This window comes from Brachycentrus maculatus, unplaced genomic scaffold, assembly GCF_059751285.1.
Source record: "Brachycentrus maculatus isolate JH-2025_06_01 unplaced genomic scaffold, ASM5975128v1 h1tg000104l, whole genome shotgun sequence".
Taxonomy (NCBI): Eukaryota; Metazoa; Arthropoda; class Insecta; order Trichoptera; family Brachycentridae; genus Brachycentrus; species Brachycentrus maculatus.
The window spans coordinates 158864-177198 of NW_028280858.1; the positions used below are offsets into that span (position 1 = coordinate 158864).

Here is an 18335-nt window from a genome sequence, read left to right on the forward strand (position 1 = left end):
ATCCGTGACATTCAATAGAATTGTTATCTTTTGCCTTATTAACCTTCCCCTCCCGGTGATATGTATGTACTACAACTCGACTATGTATGTACTATAATAGATACAGACTCACAATTTTTGTATTACTTTTTACATAAAAGTATTATAATATTTATAAAGTTATTCATTTGCAGCGATAAAACTAAATAATTTGTGAAAAAACCGGGGATAAAATCACCGGTACACAAACGTTTCCCGGTGTGTGCTTGCTTGCTGTGATTGCGTATACGCGCATGTAGTGCCGTGTTTACTGCGTAGTGCGCAGATCGTCTTATGCGGCGATCATGTCGGTACGCTAGCTATTGCGGCTGCTTGTGATATATTTTTTTCTCGTTTTCAAATACTTACCAGAGCTAACATTACAAATTGTTACATTTCAACTTTAACTATGGTCAATAAAAGCAATATTTAGGAATATTGACATTCCCGTTTTTAAACCACATTTTCATATGGTGTACAAAATACATATGACCATTGTACGCGGAAGTTTTTTAGCACTGTAAGGCAAAAGGTTAAAATGAAGGATGCTGTAGATTAGAAGAGATGTTGCCCCATTAGGTTGTAAACCTCAGGATAACAAACATTGTTATGTGAAAATTTGCTCATGCCGAATATTACTTCACTCGGCGGTAATAAATTGTGGTGTTTCTCTCATGTGCTCTTAGACATAAAAATAGTTTTATCTTCCCTTTTTATAGTTTTAATATCTGTGTTCACAAAATATCCAGCTGCGACTATCCTTATATGTTCAGCCGGTGAATATATCTGAGATCGGTTTTAGTAATCTCTTTAATCAGTTTTGGTAGATTATATTTTTAAAACAATATTTGTATTTTGACATTTGGCAATACAATCATGCAATGTGTATAAGCATCGTACATGTATTTAATATATATAGTTGAAAGTAATCCGTAGTAATATTCGAAAGTTCACAGTTGCTCCGTACTTTTTGTCAACTAATCGCAACCGCCAGTTTTCTAGTCTGATACACTTCAAGCAACGTTAAATCAACAAATTTTTTATCTAAAAAAGCAATATATTTAAGGTATCGAGGATAATGCCACTAGCGATGTTATTGTACATTTTATCTTGTATTAACCTTAGATTTTGTGTCATTTAAATCGCCTTTTGATTTCATCTGTTTTAAGTGGTTGTGATTTGTGATAGCCGAATCGATGTTGTAACTATGTATGTATCGGTACTTCGAAATTATTATAATAAACACACCGTTACACTTATCATGTGTCGTAATAATAATAATAATCATTGCCCAGGCTAATAATAATGCATACTATGTATTTTGTAATAATAGATGTACACAATTTAAACTATAAACTCAATGTCAACTCATTTCAATAATGTATGTGGTTTATTGTATGTACATGTGTGTATGTGCCCCCAATCATATTGTACAGTTTGCCAATAAATCTTCTCGGAAAATATGCAGTCTCCAACAAATTGATAAAATGGGGAATAATATTGCTTTAAATTACTAAACAAAATATATACATAGTCAAAATTTATACTAACTGAATATGTATTTATTTTAATATACTCAGTTTCAATTATTTAATATGCATTACATATTTTGTCGCTTTTTTTATAATCATTAGTTTGCATTTCCGTATCAAATATTGTTTTTACATTTTTTTGATCTTTGGCAGACTTTGTGTTTCAGTAATATCAAAGGTTCTGGTGTCTTTATGTTCAATATAGTGTAGATACGGTCGCTTCAGTTGTGAGAGTAATATTATTATATGGTAAACATGGTAAACAAATGGTAAACAAATCAGTGTTATATTTAACACTGATTTGTTTACCATTTGGGGTGATCTAGTTCATGAAATGTGCCGCCCTTCATTAGTGTTGTTCATGAAATGTGCCGCCCTTCATTTAATTACCTCGGGTACTTTGCCCCCTTATGAACAGAATAATGTACTAACTTTGGCTGGACTGTAATGATTCAATCAAATGGGAACTACAGTAAAAGTTCGTTGCTTCAAAATTGATGGTAACATAATTTTTTATTTTTTATTACCCGCATGTTTTAGAAGATTGCAGGTTGGATAGTAAGGATAGGAAAGGTAGACGTGAAAAGTATATTACAAATGCCCAGACCTATAGAAAATAAATATTCTTTTAATTAATTTTGCAGTCAGCGGGAATCGACGCACAATGCTAGTATCGTAATTGATCATCCACCCGACCATATCACACCCAAATTGAATTTCAAATCAGCAGATTTAAAATATTTTCCATAATATATCAACGGATACACAGCGATGTTTCGAAGGTAATTCATATTCTTGTTGACAAAATAACAAAATAAGACAATAAAATTTATCAAAATTAATCAAATAAACAAATTGAACCATTTTTTTTGCTCTTTTAAATAAAAAGCTTATCCAATTTTTCTTATAATAACTTTAACAATTTTTCAATGTAATAACCAATTTTAAAATGTGATAATCATATTTTTTCAATTTCATGAAATACAATTAAGCATGATTCTATTAATCAGGTCAATTCATTAATCTTTTTTGTTGTTCTTTTAAACAAAAGAAATACAAGTTAAGGTCTTGAAATCTTTTAATTACTAGAAAAATTTAATCAAAATAAAAACTGTGATAAAAGAATGAAAATAATTTTGGATAAATCAAAGCAATTGTAAAGTTTATGTCCAACCCAAAGCCCTGTAATTGATAGCAAAATATTTTTGCAATTTACGAATTACCCATCTCGTTTGAATTATTGATTTTTTTGACGTTGACCGTGTTAAAGGGACCAGAATTTAATCATATTTATCGAATTATGCCAAAATTCAACTTATCGTCATTCGAATTAACTATCTATTACTCTACAGTAATACTATAATAATACTACTATTATAAAATGCTGTCGCCATATCAGCTACCATGTTATAATTTCATCTTTTAGTGAAATGCATTTATGGGACCAAATTAACATTTCACTTTTTTTCAAAGCAATTTATTGTTTTTTTTTTACTTGAGTTAACATTGAGTTTATGACAGTTTTTATATATATGTAATAAACTTGCCGTAATATTAAATATGTATCATTAAAAATTATATTGATTACGGTCTAAAAATTATTAATTTTTATATAAAAATGTCCACACAGTTACATACATATGCATATTCAATAAAACATAATCATGTATATATTTGAATTTGATTAAATTACAAAAAATATCAGTTTTCACATAGAGTAAATTGCACATTAATAAAATATAATGATAACTTCATGTTAATTAACCTTTTAACTGCTGGTCGGTATTAACATGGCAGTCTCCTGCATGCCAAGTTTTTTTGTTCTTGCAAAAAGTGTCATGTCATGAGATGACAATGGCTCTTGATACTTAAAATTCATTTGGCAAGTAAAATGAGGATAAAGTAATTAGTGACATTAATTTAGAATGGCTAGTGTTGCGAGTACGGTAATGTGTTAATGCACTTGTCACCTACACCTCATTTAGCAAAAAAAAACTGACTGTTTGGCCTTTACACCATTTAGAAAGAAAAAATGTTTTTTTCAAAGCAATTTTCACTGTGTTGGAACTGAAAGATTTACTGTCAAACTTTTTTTTTATTATTTCTTGTTTTTTAACCAGTAACAAATATTGTTAACAATATTTTTATCATTAAATTTTTGTATGGAGACATACCGTATTTATCCACCGAGGGATTGTTATCAATTATTACAGATGTCTCACAGAGATGAAGCAACTTTATGGGAAGGGAATGTCGTAATTATTAGGCATTTTCCTGTCACCTGCCGAATAAAAACAGATTTAAAATTTTTTAATAATGTTTAAGTATATTCTAGTGTACTTCAATAATTCGGAAAGAATATCGCATACAAATCAGAAGAGTATTGCTATATTACTTTGCAGAATCTCGCTAGATGTCGCTTCAAACTTGCAAATGAATGGGGACTGCATTTTATACATATACATTTACAAATAATCAAGTAGTTTGAATGTTCAAAAACATGGTGAATGCTCATCAATATTATATTCTGTTTATAAGCAAGTATTTGAGATTTAAAATAGTGAAAAATGCTGAAGAATAAAACTTTTCCAATTTTAACCCTTCCGGGAGTATGGACGTAAATGAATGTCAGTGCGAATTTTCCTCAAAGGAGTATCGACGTTAATGAACGTCGAAGTCCGTCTGTCAGTTGGTATGATGTAACTTGTATAGAAAAGACATCTGGATATTTGTGTGTAATTTTGTCATAATTTAAAAATATTTCGAAGAGGTGTTTTATTTTTATAAATATTTTTTAAACATAATTTTTTTATCTTTATAATACATCGATTTCGTGAAAAAAAAAATTTTTTCATGTAAAAAGAACCCACTCCCCAGAGAAAGTTGGACATCAATTATTGTACTCCCGGAAAGGTTAAAAATAATCTTTATGGCAAACAAACATTTAGGAAACTTTGTGGCAGTTAAAAGGTTACATAGTCACTGTTTAATTATTCTTGTTGCATGCATCATTTGGATGTACTATCATTACTGTTCATTTATGTATTCAAAAGGATATTTGTGAATATTTTCTAAAATCTTTTTTATTTATAATTGCTCTAATAAGGGAATTATCTCAGTATGATGAAATCGAGGCTACAGAATATAATCCATTGGCAATAATAATAAATTGTTTATAAACATAATGACATAGATTAATCATAGTTGTAATCTTTGTATTTGAAACGTATCTGCCAAATTAGAATAAAAACTTTTTTAAATCTCCTTATAACTTGTTATTGCGGCAGCTGAATATTTTTTTCATTAAAAGAATAGTTTCAAAATCTTCTTTAAAAAAATTGTATTCTTACCTAATATACTAACCGAGTTATATCAAATTAAAAATACCTTTTTATTACACAAATAAGACTTGCTGTTATTTTTTTGAGAAATTTAAACATGGGATATTTAAACCTTTTGTTACACCCTTTATTTATCAATATTATTTTCTTTAAATTGTTGTAATTTTTATATATATTATATACAGTTATTTAGGACGGAGATGGGAGTTTTATAAAATCCCACTCGTACTTGTGAGTAACTCTTTTTAGATTTTAAATCATATTAATAAAATGAGTAGTACGTAATTTATAAATAGGATTGTAAATACAACACCGACAGTGCCTGATTGTATCTTCCAATGTGAGAAAATCATTCTTAGAAATTGTATTTTAGAATTTCACCTGTACATACTTAATAATAATGAATAAAAATGAGTATTCGAGTAACTGTTATAAATTCGCATCGCGCCCAAAAGTAACGCACTCTCCTCTATAGGAAGGTGAACGCAGACTTACATGTGCCATACACGACAGCGACATGAGAAATATTATTTTGTTGGTTGTTTTCTTTTTATTATGTCCGTGTTTATTGTTATAAAATTATGTTCATTTCTGCTTCTCACAGATAATATATGCTCAATGCTATTTATTCAATAATAAAATTTACGGCTTATGTTAATCTTTTCAATATTGTAAAATGGTTTCTTGGTGTAAGGTAAATAAATCCTTATTTTTTATAAATGTCTATTATTAATTGCAATTTTCCCTCCCACCTGTGTTACGAATACCCTCAAATATATTACTGCGAACAGGCCCTAAAGTGTAGTTAGAGATATGCTAAGTAAGTTTTTGCTTTTGAGAAATATTTGAGATTTTCTATTCTATTTGTTATAGTAGGCTATAACGAATAGAATAAAAAATCTCAAAAATTTCTATTCTATTAAGATATCTTCGCTAAATTCATCTTTGTAGAATGTTTTTCATTTCTCTCCTTAAAAACTAATATTATCAACCCTTTTACCCGGCTTACCCCCTAGCACTTAAAAGTGATAGGGGGTAAGCCGTATCATTTTTAAAAAAAGTAAGACCAGACAAAATTATAATTTTTTTTTTAAAAGGATATTATGAATACTTACCAAATATGTTCACTGTCATGTCACTACCAGTGTTAAATATGTACATATTTTATTTATTGTTTCGGCATTAACTTTGTGGTAAGACATGTTACAATGATTAAAGAAAACACTTGTTTTTAAAGGCCAAATTATGAATTGTCTTGAAAATTTAGAAATCCAAAAAAACCTAAATTCTAATAATAGTTTATTAAATAATATATTGTTTCAAAATTCTTCACCTTTGCTTTCCATTTTTCCTTTGTTTTCAAACTCCGTCCCTTGATTAACCCCCTCCCCCTAACTTTCCCCTCTCCTTATTTATAGAACAATTTTATATTTTAGTTATTATACAGACCTGAATGATGGAAGTTTAACTTCTGAAACATGTAGTCTATAATAAAACTCAAGTGGTAAAAAACAAGCGTTTTCTTTAATCAATGTACATATTTGTTCCAATTTTTTGATTATTTAAATTAAGGCTTGTCATAGGCTAGAAACCAGCACAAACATGAGCGGGTTTACAGGCTAATTTTATATGGGCGACCTGGCGACACGGCTTACCGGTTAATGATAATAATAATAAAAAAATACAACAACAATAAATGAATCATTCTTTATTATGACAAAAATATAAATATCATTTCAGTCTAGATGTTTTTAGAAATTCAATTTACAATAAGTACACATAAGAAAAATAAATTTATTTCAAAATTTATACAGAAATAGTAATACAATAAATTGTACTGAGAATAATGTTTCGGAGGATTTTTAGGGAGGTCTGCCGTATCTATTCGGGCATACTTATATGTCCTTAAATTTTAAATGCAGGCATGACCATACTGCGGGTATTTTTTTCTATACTTTCACTTTATCATTTTTACCAAAAAGCTAATCAAATAATGGTCAATGTTGGTTTATAAGATTCTAACTATAACTTGTGGTTATTTCCTGAAAAGCTATTTTAATCATTTTATGTTATTGAAATAATAAGACGCGCAACCTATAAATAGAAGATTTAATCATATATCGCTCACTCTTTTCAAGAACGTCATAAATCAAAAATTGTCAAGAGTTGTGCATGTTTTCGTAATGCCCAGAATATGTACTATATCCCAGCAAAAGAGGCATATTTTTAATTTAATATTTACCCGCTACAGGGCAGAAAGTGTTATTTTTGCATTTTGAAGATTTTTGATTTTTTAATTATTTTTTTAAATATACTAAATATTTTTCAAATGGAGAAAAAGTATTCAGGTTTTACCTAAAAAGATCTGTTGCACAGTAAAAAGTTAAATAAGTGGCTTGATATTTATTTTTAATACATTGTATTTTATGTTTGAACTTTAAAAATGTTCTCCTGAAAAATCAAGTTTTTTGATTTATGACGTTCTTGAAAGGAGTGAGCGATATGTACATGAACTTCTTCCTGATATAGGTTAGTCATAAGTTTTAACAAATAAAAAATAATTAACATTTAATTAAGTACTCACTATCATATATCATCATTATTTAAAACTTGTGCGTTTGATTCCTTAAATACATATTTTATCAAGATTAAGATCCTTAATAATAGTGTATCAGGTGGAAAACAACAGTGGAGAAGTTTCTCCATACTTGCCTTGCCTGATGAAGACACAAGCGCTCAGGTGGCAAAACACGCAACTAGATACATTAAGGTGATGTCACCTACAATTATATCTACACTGCCATTAAAACATTTGAGCAATCCATCTGCAAAATTATTATGATGAACTATCTTTCAGAATTTCACATCACACGCAGCCTTAAAACTGGCCACACGCTTAGACGTGAAGATAGATGGTATTCTGTTAAAGCACAATCAAACAAACATATTTTTAACCATTTTTTTATAGGCTTCATTCATGTGGATAACTTTCTCTCTTAACTCGGCAGCCTTACACCTCGCCGCAGCATTACTGGGGTCCAGGGCCAGCACTTGGCAGATGTCCGTATACGCGGCTTCCCAGTCCGCCAATCCCATCCGAGCACATCCCCTCCTGTACAGTGCCTTCTCGCTGCTCCCCTTGATCTCCAAAGCTTTGTCACACAGATCCATGACGGCCTGGTATTCGCTGAATTGCAGCTGGCAAAACGCCAAATTATTATACAGATCCACTTTTAAGTTTTGGACAGCGTCCATATCCTCCTCGCTTATTCCTTCCATTTCGTTTTTGTCCAAAGTCAGAAGAAATTTCAACGCCTTACTAAATTTTCTGAATGCTTCAATGAGTCTCTTTTCCTTGGTGAGTTTGACACCGTCGTCTTTGTGCGATCTTGCCTCGCTGACCTTCTTAGCCCAATGCCAATCGCAAAATAACTGCTCCTCGGTAATGCTTTCAATTGTAACTTTGCAAGTGATTTCTAATGCGGACACTTGTTGTTTATCTAAGTAAGTTATACTCAGTATGCTCGATTCATTCAGGAACATATGACGGAGGCATCTTTCCAAATCGAGATCTATATATGAAGCAGCTTTTCCGATAGTCCACGATCCACTGAAATCTCTGCTTAAGAATGTGCTGTCTTCGTCGCCGTGATAACTTACATTTTCCTTTTTTATATTAATATCCGTTATTGTTAATTTGCAAGATGACCCCTCGAGGGGAGTAGTGGAAAAATTACCAGATTCGATAATCCGCTTCTTTATTATCTTGTGTTTTAAATTACTTAAAACAATATATTTCCCCTCCATAACTTCCATAGCGGCGTGCAATCAATTTGATAGAAACTATAATTTCAGTGAGCGTAAGAAAATGTTTTCAAAAAAAATTATATAGATGTTTTTTAACATTGGTGATCGAATTGAATTTTCTTTTGAAAGCAACGCCGGTCTGAGATGTACGTATTGTTATGTTATTAACTATCAAACGTCAATGCCGAAAGTCGTCAATACAATAATGTCAAAACACGAAAACACCGAAAATGGACAATGACAGTTTGTTTTCTATTTTTCAAAGACTGTTCAGCTAGTTAGAGCGATCGTCATGCTTTGTTCAACTGATCAGTGACACGAACGACGCTAACTTTAAAATTGTCATGGAAATTAATAAACTATTCCCTATTTTTTTGGTTGTTTAAATAAAAGTTTTATTTAAAAAATATTTAATAGTTTATTCCGACAGTATTTTGGAATGCATCCTCATTTCAATGGGCTAAAATTAGATTGAGCAAACTAGTATCGAACGGTGAATAATGCAACTAACTTCCTTTATGTCGTTTCTAAAAATAATTGCAGGATATAAATCTATTTTTAATTTTTAAACAAAAAGGAGCACCTCTATCAATTTTATGTACTTAAACAAATTCATCTGGAAAATTCCTGGGGGGCGACAGCGTTGCATTTTTCTACAAAATTATTCATGTAGTTCCATAAACAACGACCTATAAATTTCTACTTTTAGATCCACTAGACACAATTTATAGGATGTAGGTACGCCCACAAAACCTCGTAATTTACAGCCATAGGGATATCAATAGTCTAGCACAGTGTTGGCAAACTTATGGACTCAAGGGATAAATATTATATCACAACTATTATTTTGTCTTCCGAGCCGAATCTATTTGCAACTCTAGCACACCTTTATTATAATTTTTGACCTTTATTAAATGACAAATACACTCAATTTAAGTTGATTTCACACATAATAAGTACTTAATTAATAGATAATAAAAAAATCTCTTCAAAGTAAGGTATCTATAAATTGCGAATAATACCATTATTGCGAATAGTGTCTTTACATCTCCTTTGACAGTTTGATCAAGTAAAGTTTATTCATCGTCATTTTTTACTCGTTTCCAGGTTCTCATCAATAAGACTCGTTTTCCCAGTTTGCTTTTAATAAAATTCATACTTCAAAAATTGTTCGTATGAATACGTACGAATACAGGCTTTCTACAAGCACCAATCAATATTTCCGAACGCTCTAAATAAACGCACACGAACGGTAGTCTATGACAACGCATATCTTGTCTATGACAACGTAGAGTCTGTGCTGTGTACCAACTTGACTGCGAAACTGCCGGATGAAAATGACTGACAGATATATATTTTGGTTATGTTTTGAGATAATAAAATGAATCAACCAAAATAAATAAAACATTTAATCTGTTTTTGTGATTGATAGGATCTAAGGTATGTTTTATTATTTCTTTACTTCAACTTCAACCTTTTTAAAAAATGGGGTATATATTTTTTAAAAACAAAACAAAAATGGTAATTTGCAGATTACATATAAATTATTGAATTACTTTTTGCTTTCAGTTTCTTCTGAGGCGAAGCTTTTGGTTTTATTATGCACATGAATCTCTACATGGAGACAATTTTTTAACGGATTTTTTTGGATATCAGGAAACACATTTTAGAAATATGTCTCGCCTCCACGGAATTTCAGATGTAGACCATGAATACAAAAGCTTAAGAATATCAGCAATCAGAAGCGCTATTGAAATAGCCCCTTATGTTAACGAAACGACAATCGGTCCAGATTGTTTCCAGTTCAATGGTAATTCTGATACTGTAGATTCCTCAAAACCAGCTGGTTATAATGATACTAAGGCGAGCTCTCCAACCTCCCCAAAAGGTCAAATTCCTAAAGTACATAATGGTGATTTTACATACGAAAAGATACTCCACGAATGTGAATTAAAACGGAGAGAAGCGGCAGATGTTATGTTCCACAATATGTTAAACAAAATGGTAGCCAAGAGGGCTGAAATGATGACCAAGTTCTGGCACCAACAAGAACTAGAGTATGAGAAGAGGTCGCAAGAACGTAGAAATAGGGAAATAGAAATACTTCAAGAACTGGCTCTCGGAGATAGGATGGCCCGACTGGAGCAAGAGAAGCTGGATGACGAAAACCGGGCACATTCCGAAAGAATGAAAAACCTTTTAGAACAGCAGCTAAAATCAACTCGTTTATTTGAGAATTTAAACAACTACCATTCACAAATGTGCTCCCTGTATGAAGAAATAACTAGTATCAGTACTTCGGATAATATTTTATTTTCTACTATTTTACAAAAGTTTGAACCATCATTATCCTCCGTTCTCTCTTCCATGAATTTGATTACGGAAAGATGTAAATCAGGTTCCATTACAGAGGGAGATGTCGACAAAGCCGCATCTCTCATCTCCAAAATGAGAGATTTAAAAACGTCAATTATCGAAGAACTCAAAATTGCATTGGATATCGCCGCTAAAAAAATATTACAGGAAAAAATTGAAACTCAAAAAAAAGTGTCTGTAACCAATATTGAACCTGCCGATGTACCATCAATAAACGATACTGATGACAATGTAAAACCAGCTACTGTACAACAACCTTCTAAAGTCAAGTATTGCAGCGAAAAATCCCTTAATTTCTACATAGAACTGAAGCAATTCTTGGCTAGCTACGAAGCGAGTTACAGATCTTTACTGGAAGATGATTCTCTAAAAAAATTCAGATTCGACTGCCAGAAAGCTGTCAACACTCCTGTCAACGCCATTTCATCAGTGAGCGGTAGTCACCTTAAAGACAAATATGATAAATTGCTTAAACTCCTCAGCGGAGACCGCGTTCGAGTGGGAGACGTGGTCGTGTCCTGCGCGGTGCATCCGCAGGGCGTGGCTTACTGCACCGACCTCCTCGCTCGCAAACTCGTGCGCCAAGGAGACCTGCTGGTTTCCAGCAGCCCCGAAGCCGCATTCGCCATCGCATCTGTCGCGGTGGCCCTGTGGGCGCGCTTTCCCGACCTCGGCAACTTGATCCTCGCGCACTTCCACCGAGAATGTCCGTACCTGATTCCCATGATGATGCCGCAGTGCCAGGGCCAGACCGACGAAGAGTTCTACAAGGCGAGAGGATACCGATATAACGACGACGGCTCTGTAGAGAAGCAGGACAAGTTCCTCAAGAGAATGTCGGGTATATTCAGATTGTGCGCCGCTATTTGGGTCACTAAAATGCCGCACTCTGTGAACTGCCCCCACCCGCAGGGACTGGCCCACGCCTGGCGATGGATGGCCGCCTTCGTAAACCTGGAACCCGAAGCTGACATCAGCGCCACGCTCTTGTACGATTTCTTAACAATTTGCGGTTTCCAATTCTTCAAGCATTACCGGCAACAGTTTGTTAAAGTTTTAAATATGTTATTGACCGACTACCGACAGAAAATTGACAAGATTGACGAAGGAGGTCCCAAAACTAGATTAGAGGTTTTTCTACAAAATGTTACTAAAGAAGGTAATATAGCTCCTCCTGCAGGGATGCTTTCTGAAAGACTTTGGTAATTTGTTACATAATTTTTTTTCTAGGTGTGTACTTTTTTTTAATAATCTATGAGTTAGTGTAATAAAGTGTTATTTTTTATTACAAATATTTTTATGTTATTTCTACAAAACCTTTATCGACCAAACCTACTTTTATAGTATCAAAAATAAAATAAAAATTTAATTGCTACATTATTCTATTGTAAAATAAAAAAAAATTAATTAATATTTTAAATAATTCAACAATTAAATCAAGCATTTTTCAAATTATAATATCAGTCTTAATAATATATGCCATTATTTAATACAACCATTCAAAATTAATTTAAAGACTCAAATGTAATAAATGGATCAGTTTTGCTTAAAATCCTCCATAAGGTGTAGTATACGTGCGGTTGCTTCGTCGCCAATGCCGACTTCAAATTTAGTGTCAGGAAAAGATTTTCCCATAGCTGTTACCATCGGTGCAAAAGTCATCGTTTTCTTTGCCTTCAATACGTTAATCAGTTGCTGGAATTAGCAAATCATACATTCATGTTACAACTGTATTCAATTTTTGTTATTGAAATATTTCATTAGGGTAAACCTTAAAAATACATACCATAACCAGTTTGATAAGAAAAACTGCAAACGTCAGGAAGCTAATTGTCATCAATGCCATCTCCGAAGATGGGAAATCAACATGATTATCTTCACCTTTGATTCCTCTCTTTTCTATTCTATTCCGGGGCCAAATTTTTCCTATTTGTAGATCTACGAAATAAAAGCAACTACTATTGAATCTGCTCTTTAAAAAAAACTTATTTAAAACATTTTAATTAATGTACATATAATTTATATTTTCTGCATAGAACTTTATCCAATATTACATACTGCATATATTACATATTACATATATATTAAATCATCCAGTTTATTTTTAAATAGAAATCCTTTTACATTATTATAACCACTTACCGATGTTAATAAGAATATTATCATGTATAGCTTTTAAGTATTTAATTTTTCCTTTCAGTGCTCTGGGGATTTTTTCAATTATATTTTGTTGGATTGCCTTTATAATATTGGTGATGTAGGATATTTTAAAATTATTGGATTTTATTAATTTTTGTGTATTTTCTAGTTTATAAGGATTTTTTATATTTTCGTCATTTTTCTGATTGTTTGATTCTTCAACTTTAGTTATTATTTGGCCACTCAAAGGATGAGTCATGTTTTTGTTTAATTTAGATATTTCATTAGGGAATGGAGTTTTTTCTGTTTCTAAAGAAAAATTTTCTGTAAATAGCTGTGATTTAGCCAAAGAATCATTGTAATAAATGCGATTTGGGTTATTTTCAACCTCGACTCTTACAAATAGTAGGTTCTCGTTGGCGCCATGCGACTTATTAAAATTGTACGGCGATTCATCGGGAACACTTTCCATGTTTATTTCGGGAAGTTTTATCCATTCGGCACAACACAAACTAAACAACAACAAAAATAAAGGAGAAAATACTACACATTTCATACTAAATTGAAATCTGAAAGAGTTCTAAGTAAGACGTGGAACATGTCTGTTGAGAATATGATACAAACATAACTGAGGCTGATTGAGATCTCAAAAGAAGTTGGAAGATGGCCATTATAGCCATTATTTCAAGCAAGTCTGTAGATGTTAATTTGCCGTGACAGTGTGACAGATCATTCACCCGAACGTGCTTGATACGCTCTGTTACATTGCAATGCACAAAGTAAGTAAGATGATAATATTTTATTATTGAGCAGGTCAGCAAGTTGAATATTTTTTGTTTATATATTTTGCTATGACTTTTGCTTTACCTAAAAAAAATAAAGTTGCTTTAATTATGTAACAATAAACATATTACAAAATACCTTTGTAAAATAACTTTCATAAAATTGATTCCATTAACAATGAATAACCCTATCGGCGAGCAAGTTTTTGCAAATTAAACTGTATATGATTTAGAAAAATGAAGTAAATTGTTTTTTGTACATAAAGGTAAATTTAAAAAGTTATATTGTAAATAAAAATGAAATCACAATCAATTCACATGATGATAGCTGGTTTTGTAGTTTTTCAACTAGTGGTACATATTGTTAAAACGAATAAGTACTCTCCTCCAATTGGTTAGTGAAAATAATTGTTAGTAGCATATATGAATAGGCGTAACGAATAATTTAGACATTGTATCGGACATCTTTTGGAAGTGCAGCCGACGTAGAATAGGCTCCGCGATTGGTCAGGCGCAGCCGGGCGGGGCTGCGGCAAGGCACCCAGAGCGGGTATATATAGGGGATATTTTTCTAAATAAATCAGTCTGAAGTCAACCTCCGTGTTTTCATTTACCTCGCTGTGTTCTCCTTTCGCTGTGAAATCGCCGCTTCTCGCTGATTGTACCTGCCGCCGAATTCTCCTGAGATTTCATCGCTTCACCTTATCGAACTAGCTAGTCGGACCAGGATCGCTAGAAAGTCTTTTTCAAGACTGTTAAGGTGAACGATAATTTCAAACGGAAATTTGGCTCGAGCTGATTTCGTCTCCTCTTGTTGCATCAGCGAGTCGGACCAGGACTGCTGAAAGGCCCTTTTCAGGGCTAGCAAAGGAGCGAACGAAGCACGAGCGGGCTGTCCCTCCCTCTTACAAAGGGTAGGAGACTGGGGCTGAGAGTGGGTGACGACCGGCAGTTTATATATTTAAATTGTGCGCAACAGACATCTTTAGAAAATCACTTAGAATGTGAATAATTTAATTATAAAATAAGTAATGCAGAAATAAAACAAAGTTTGCTTAAAAGGGGATATTTATTTAAACGTACCCTTTCCCATATATATATTTGTATATGTTTAAAATGTTTGTAAATTTCTTATGTATTAAAACAATAGCTTTATTTAGAACTAATACTAGTATGCGAGTTTTGCTTCGAGTTTCATTATATCGGACTGACAGAAACAATAAAATCGGTTTTATTCCAAATTTACTACAATAAGGCAACATATTCTGGAGCTGTACTTAAAAGCCCTCAGTTTTCATTATTTTAATCGTACTATCGTCTTGTATAAATTTACTAATAAATTATTGTTTATTTGACCATTTAAAAGACAGAAATGATTCCCGAAATGAGCGCATTTGTGTACGACATTTAAAATTAGGTAAATAATACATTTAATATTGAATCATAAGCACTAATTCTCCATCCTGCAAACGGTCAAACTAATTTAGGTAAACTTGTTAAGTAATGTTGTACACCAAATATTGTATTGAAAAAAGCAGATTCTAGAATCTACACCTTTTGGTATGCATTTTTTTGATGAAATAGTTAAATGCATTATTTTATTATGTACATTTTCACTTATGTACAAATTCTTACGTATACAATAAATAAATAACAATATTAACAATGCAAATAATTAGTCAACTACGTATTTTCACAACACAGACGCATTACACATGTAAACAAACACTTTAAATTTATTATCCATATGTTTCTTTAAAATTAATTACATTTAACACTAATTTATTTTCTTTTAATATATTCAAATATCAAGCATTCCTCCTGCACAACCTTCAAATATAATTTCATGTCCTTTTTCTCCAATATAATTGAAATAGTATTTGTGTGGTGTTTTTCTATACAAAAAATACATACTGTCGCCATTTTAGGCATTATTACGATCAAATTTATCATTTTCAGATGTACATTGGCAAATACTTTTGTATGTTGATACACGAAACTCATCTGGTTTTGTATGAAAGTCCGCGGCGACAGTCTGGTAACTGACATCATTCAGGATCTGTATCCACAACCTATCGGCTGTAACCTTGCAATTCTCACAACAAAGTAGGTATTCGAAAATACTTTAATAATTAGTTTTGACAGCTTGTCATATACATATGCGTATTTTTTATGTTTAGTTTTTTTTTAATTATATTTCAGATTAATTAAAGTATATGATTAAATAATTCAATTTATGATTCTTTATAATGGTAAAGTTTTGTGATTTTTTTTGTATACCAATAAATATATTTGGATATTATTTTCGTAGAGTAGACGATTAATGTTTTGATATTTTTTAATAAAGATATTTGTTGTCATTTTTTTATTCCTAGTATTGTAGTTCGTTGTAATGAATTGTTTACATTTTAAATAATTATTTTTCACCGACACACACTGACATCGCAATGAGATAGCTGCAGTCACTTGTGAGTAGGTGCGAGTACAGATGTCAGGCATAAGCGTTTTTATAACTCTCTTATTACATTTTTAAGGAGTTTCGTGTATTAACATATTAAAATATTTGGTATCAGTATCAAATCAAATATTGTAATTAGGATTTCTATATTATTTTAGCGAATATTAAAAAGGCCAATCGATATAAAAGATCTCCTATGTGAAATATGTCATACTACTTAACCTGAGTATTCCAATATTTGTTGATAAACATTATATCATTTTAGACGATATAAGTATTTTAAACAATAGGGTATTCTCACTAGGAGTAATATCATTTTCATATGCATGTTTCGGTTATCGGAATACAGCATTTCAATGTGTCGTTGGCATATTGCATCATTAAAGGGAAGGGTGTTTCTGGAACCAATGCTATTAAAACTAGTGCAGAAAAATCCTACCCCTGTTAGTTCTCGCTTTTGATACCAAATACTCCACCAACTCTGTAGTCATAGAAACATAATGTAGATCGCAGGTAACAAACTGTAGGTAACTCGTGCAGCAAGATATGCACAGGCGCTGCACCGTGCGTTCTTCAAATGTTTGTTTAGTGGCAGAAATATAAATGACGTTAAATCCATTATTTCTTCATGGATTTGAATAAGAATTGAACCAATCATTTTGCGATTTTTATACCGATTTATTTGCTATGAAACAAGAAAAAATACCCTATTTTTCAAAATAATCCGAAGAAACAATATAATGATTCTCTTTTGCAAATTTCATTAAATAAATTAAAAAACTGTTTTGATTCTGTTTTTCTGTTTTGAAATTTTATATATCTATATGTAAAAATCAATATAAAATACATTAGTTTGTAAATAGTACCTAAAATGATTTATCCTTACAAATATTCTTAATGTTTTGAATGATATAAATGAAAATAAAAAAAATTATCCATTGTTACAGGCTTGGTCGTATTAATCTCTACTTTTAAATAAATTATAAAAAAGCAACAAATGTTTTATTTAACTAAAAATAATTGCAAGAAAAGAAGGTTACTTCATATTATTATGGAAGACAAAAATTAGCCAAACATGCAAATGCACATCATATAAATTTCTAAATTTCATGTAAACATAGTCTTTTGGAATCGTGAATCATTTTACCAGTCACAAAAAACAAAAATAAAAAATTGGTCATTGTGCCAAGACATTGATAAATCTAATTTAAATATTCTATGTTTTAAGTTAAGATTCCGCTTAAGCTTTATTTATTAACTAAAACATTTTAGGAAAGTGTTGGTGAAAGCTAAATTATTAAGAGATTCTCAATGAAATTAAGATAATAAAGCTACATATTTTTCCCTACATTTAATTGTTAAAATGAAAGACATTTACAATTAAGTTGAGTTTGTATACAATTAGGCCCTTTTTCATCTATAATTCTAACATTGATTCACAATAAAGAAAAACAAATACACTAATTATGTCACGTAAACGCACAACATTGAAACACACAAATAGGAAGGTAAGTGTAGAATTAGTTCACTATAATATGTAATAGACAAATACGTATGTACAGTACATTGGTAAGATAGATAGGGTCACATTGTGTGCATACAAGCAGACATGTGAACACAGAGAGATATAATAATTATTATAACAGTTAAAATATGTACATTGGAAGCTTTAATCAAATGAAATTATATTATCTATATAATTTACAGAATGTGTCCTTTAACTTTTTATCTACTGGTAGGTATTATCATGACGAGGCCCGGCGTTCTGCAATATTTTGAAAAAATTGTCTTATCTTTAGAATATTATAACTATCCCAAGAGATGTCTCTCAACTTTTCAAAAATTATACTCTCAAAAGTACATTGAGCTCAGCTAGTATAAT

General features: G+C 31.5%; 2 protein-coding genes across 2 annotated transcripts; one reads left to right on the forward strand and one right to left on the reverse strand.

Annotated features, from left to right (window-relative positions):
- Positions 1-6584: 6584 nt before the first annotated feature.
- LOC148310178 (peptidyl-prolyl cis-trans isomerase FKBP5-like) lies at positions 6585-8962 on the reverse strand. Its single transcript, XM_088258791.1, has one exon. The coding sequence runs from the start codon at positions 8705-8707 to the stop codon at positions 7826-7828; it is 882 nt and encodes a 293-aa protein (XP_088114917.1). The 5' UTR covers positions 8708-8962; the 3' UTR covers positions 6585-7825.
- A 1050-nt stretch (positions 8963-10012) lies between these two features.
- On the forward strand, positions 10013-12366 carry Gle1 (Gle1 RNA export mediator). Its single transcript, XM_088258769.1, has 2 exons — positions 10013-10138; positions 10268-12366. The coding sequence occupies exon 2, from the start codon at positions 10373-10375 to the stop codon at positions 12278-12280; it is 1908 nt and encodes a 635-aa protein (XP_088114895.1). The 5' UTR covers positions 10013-10138; positions 10268-10372; the 3' UTR covers positions 12281-12366.
- Positions 12367-18335: the final 5969 nt, after the last annotated feature.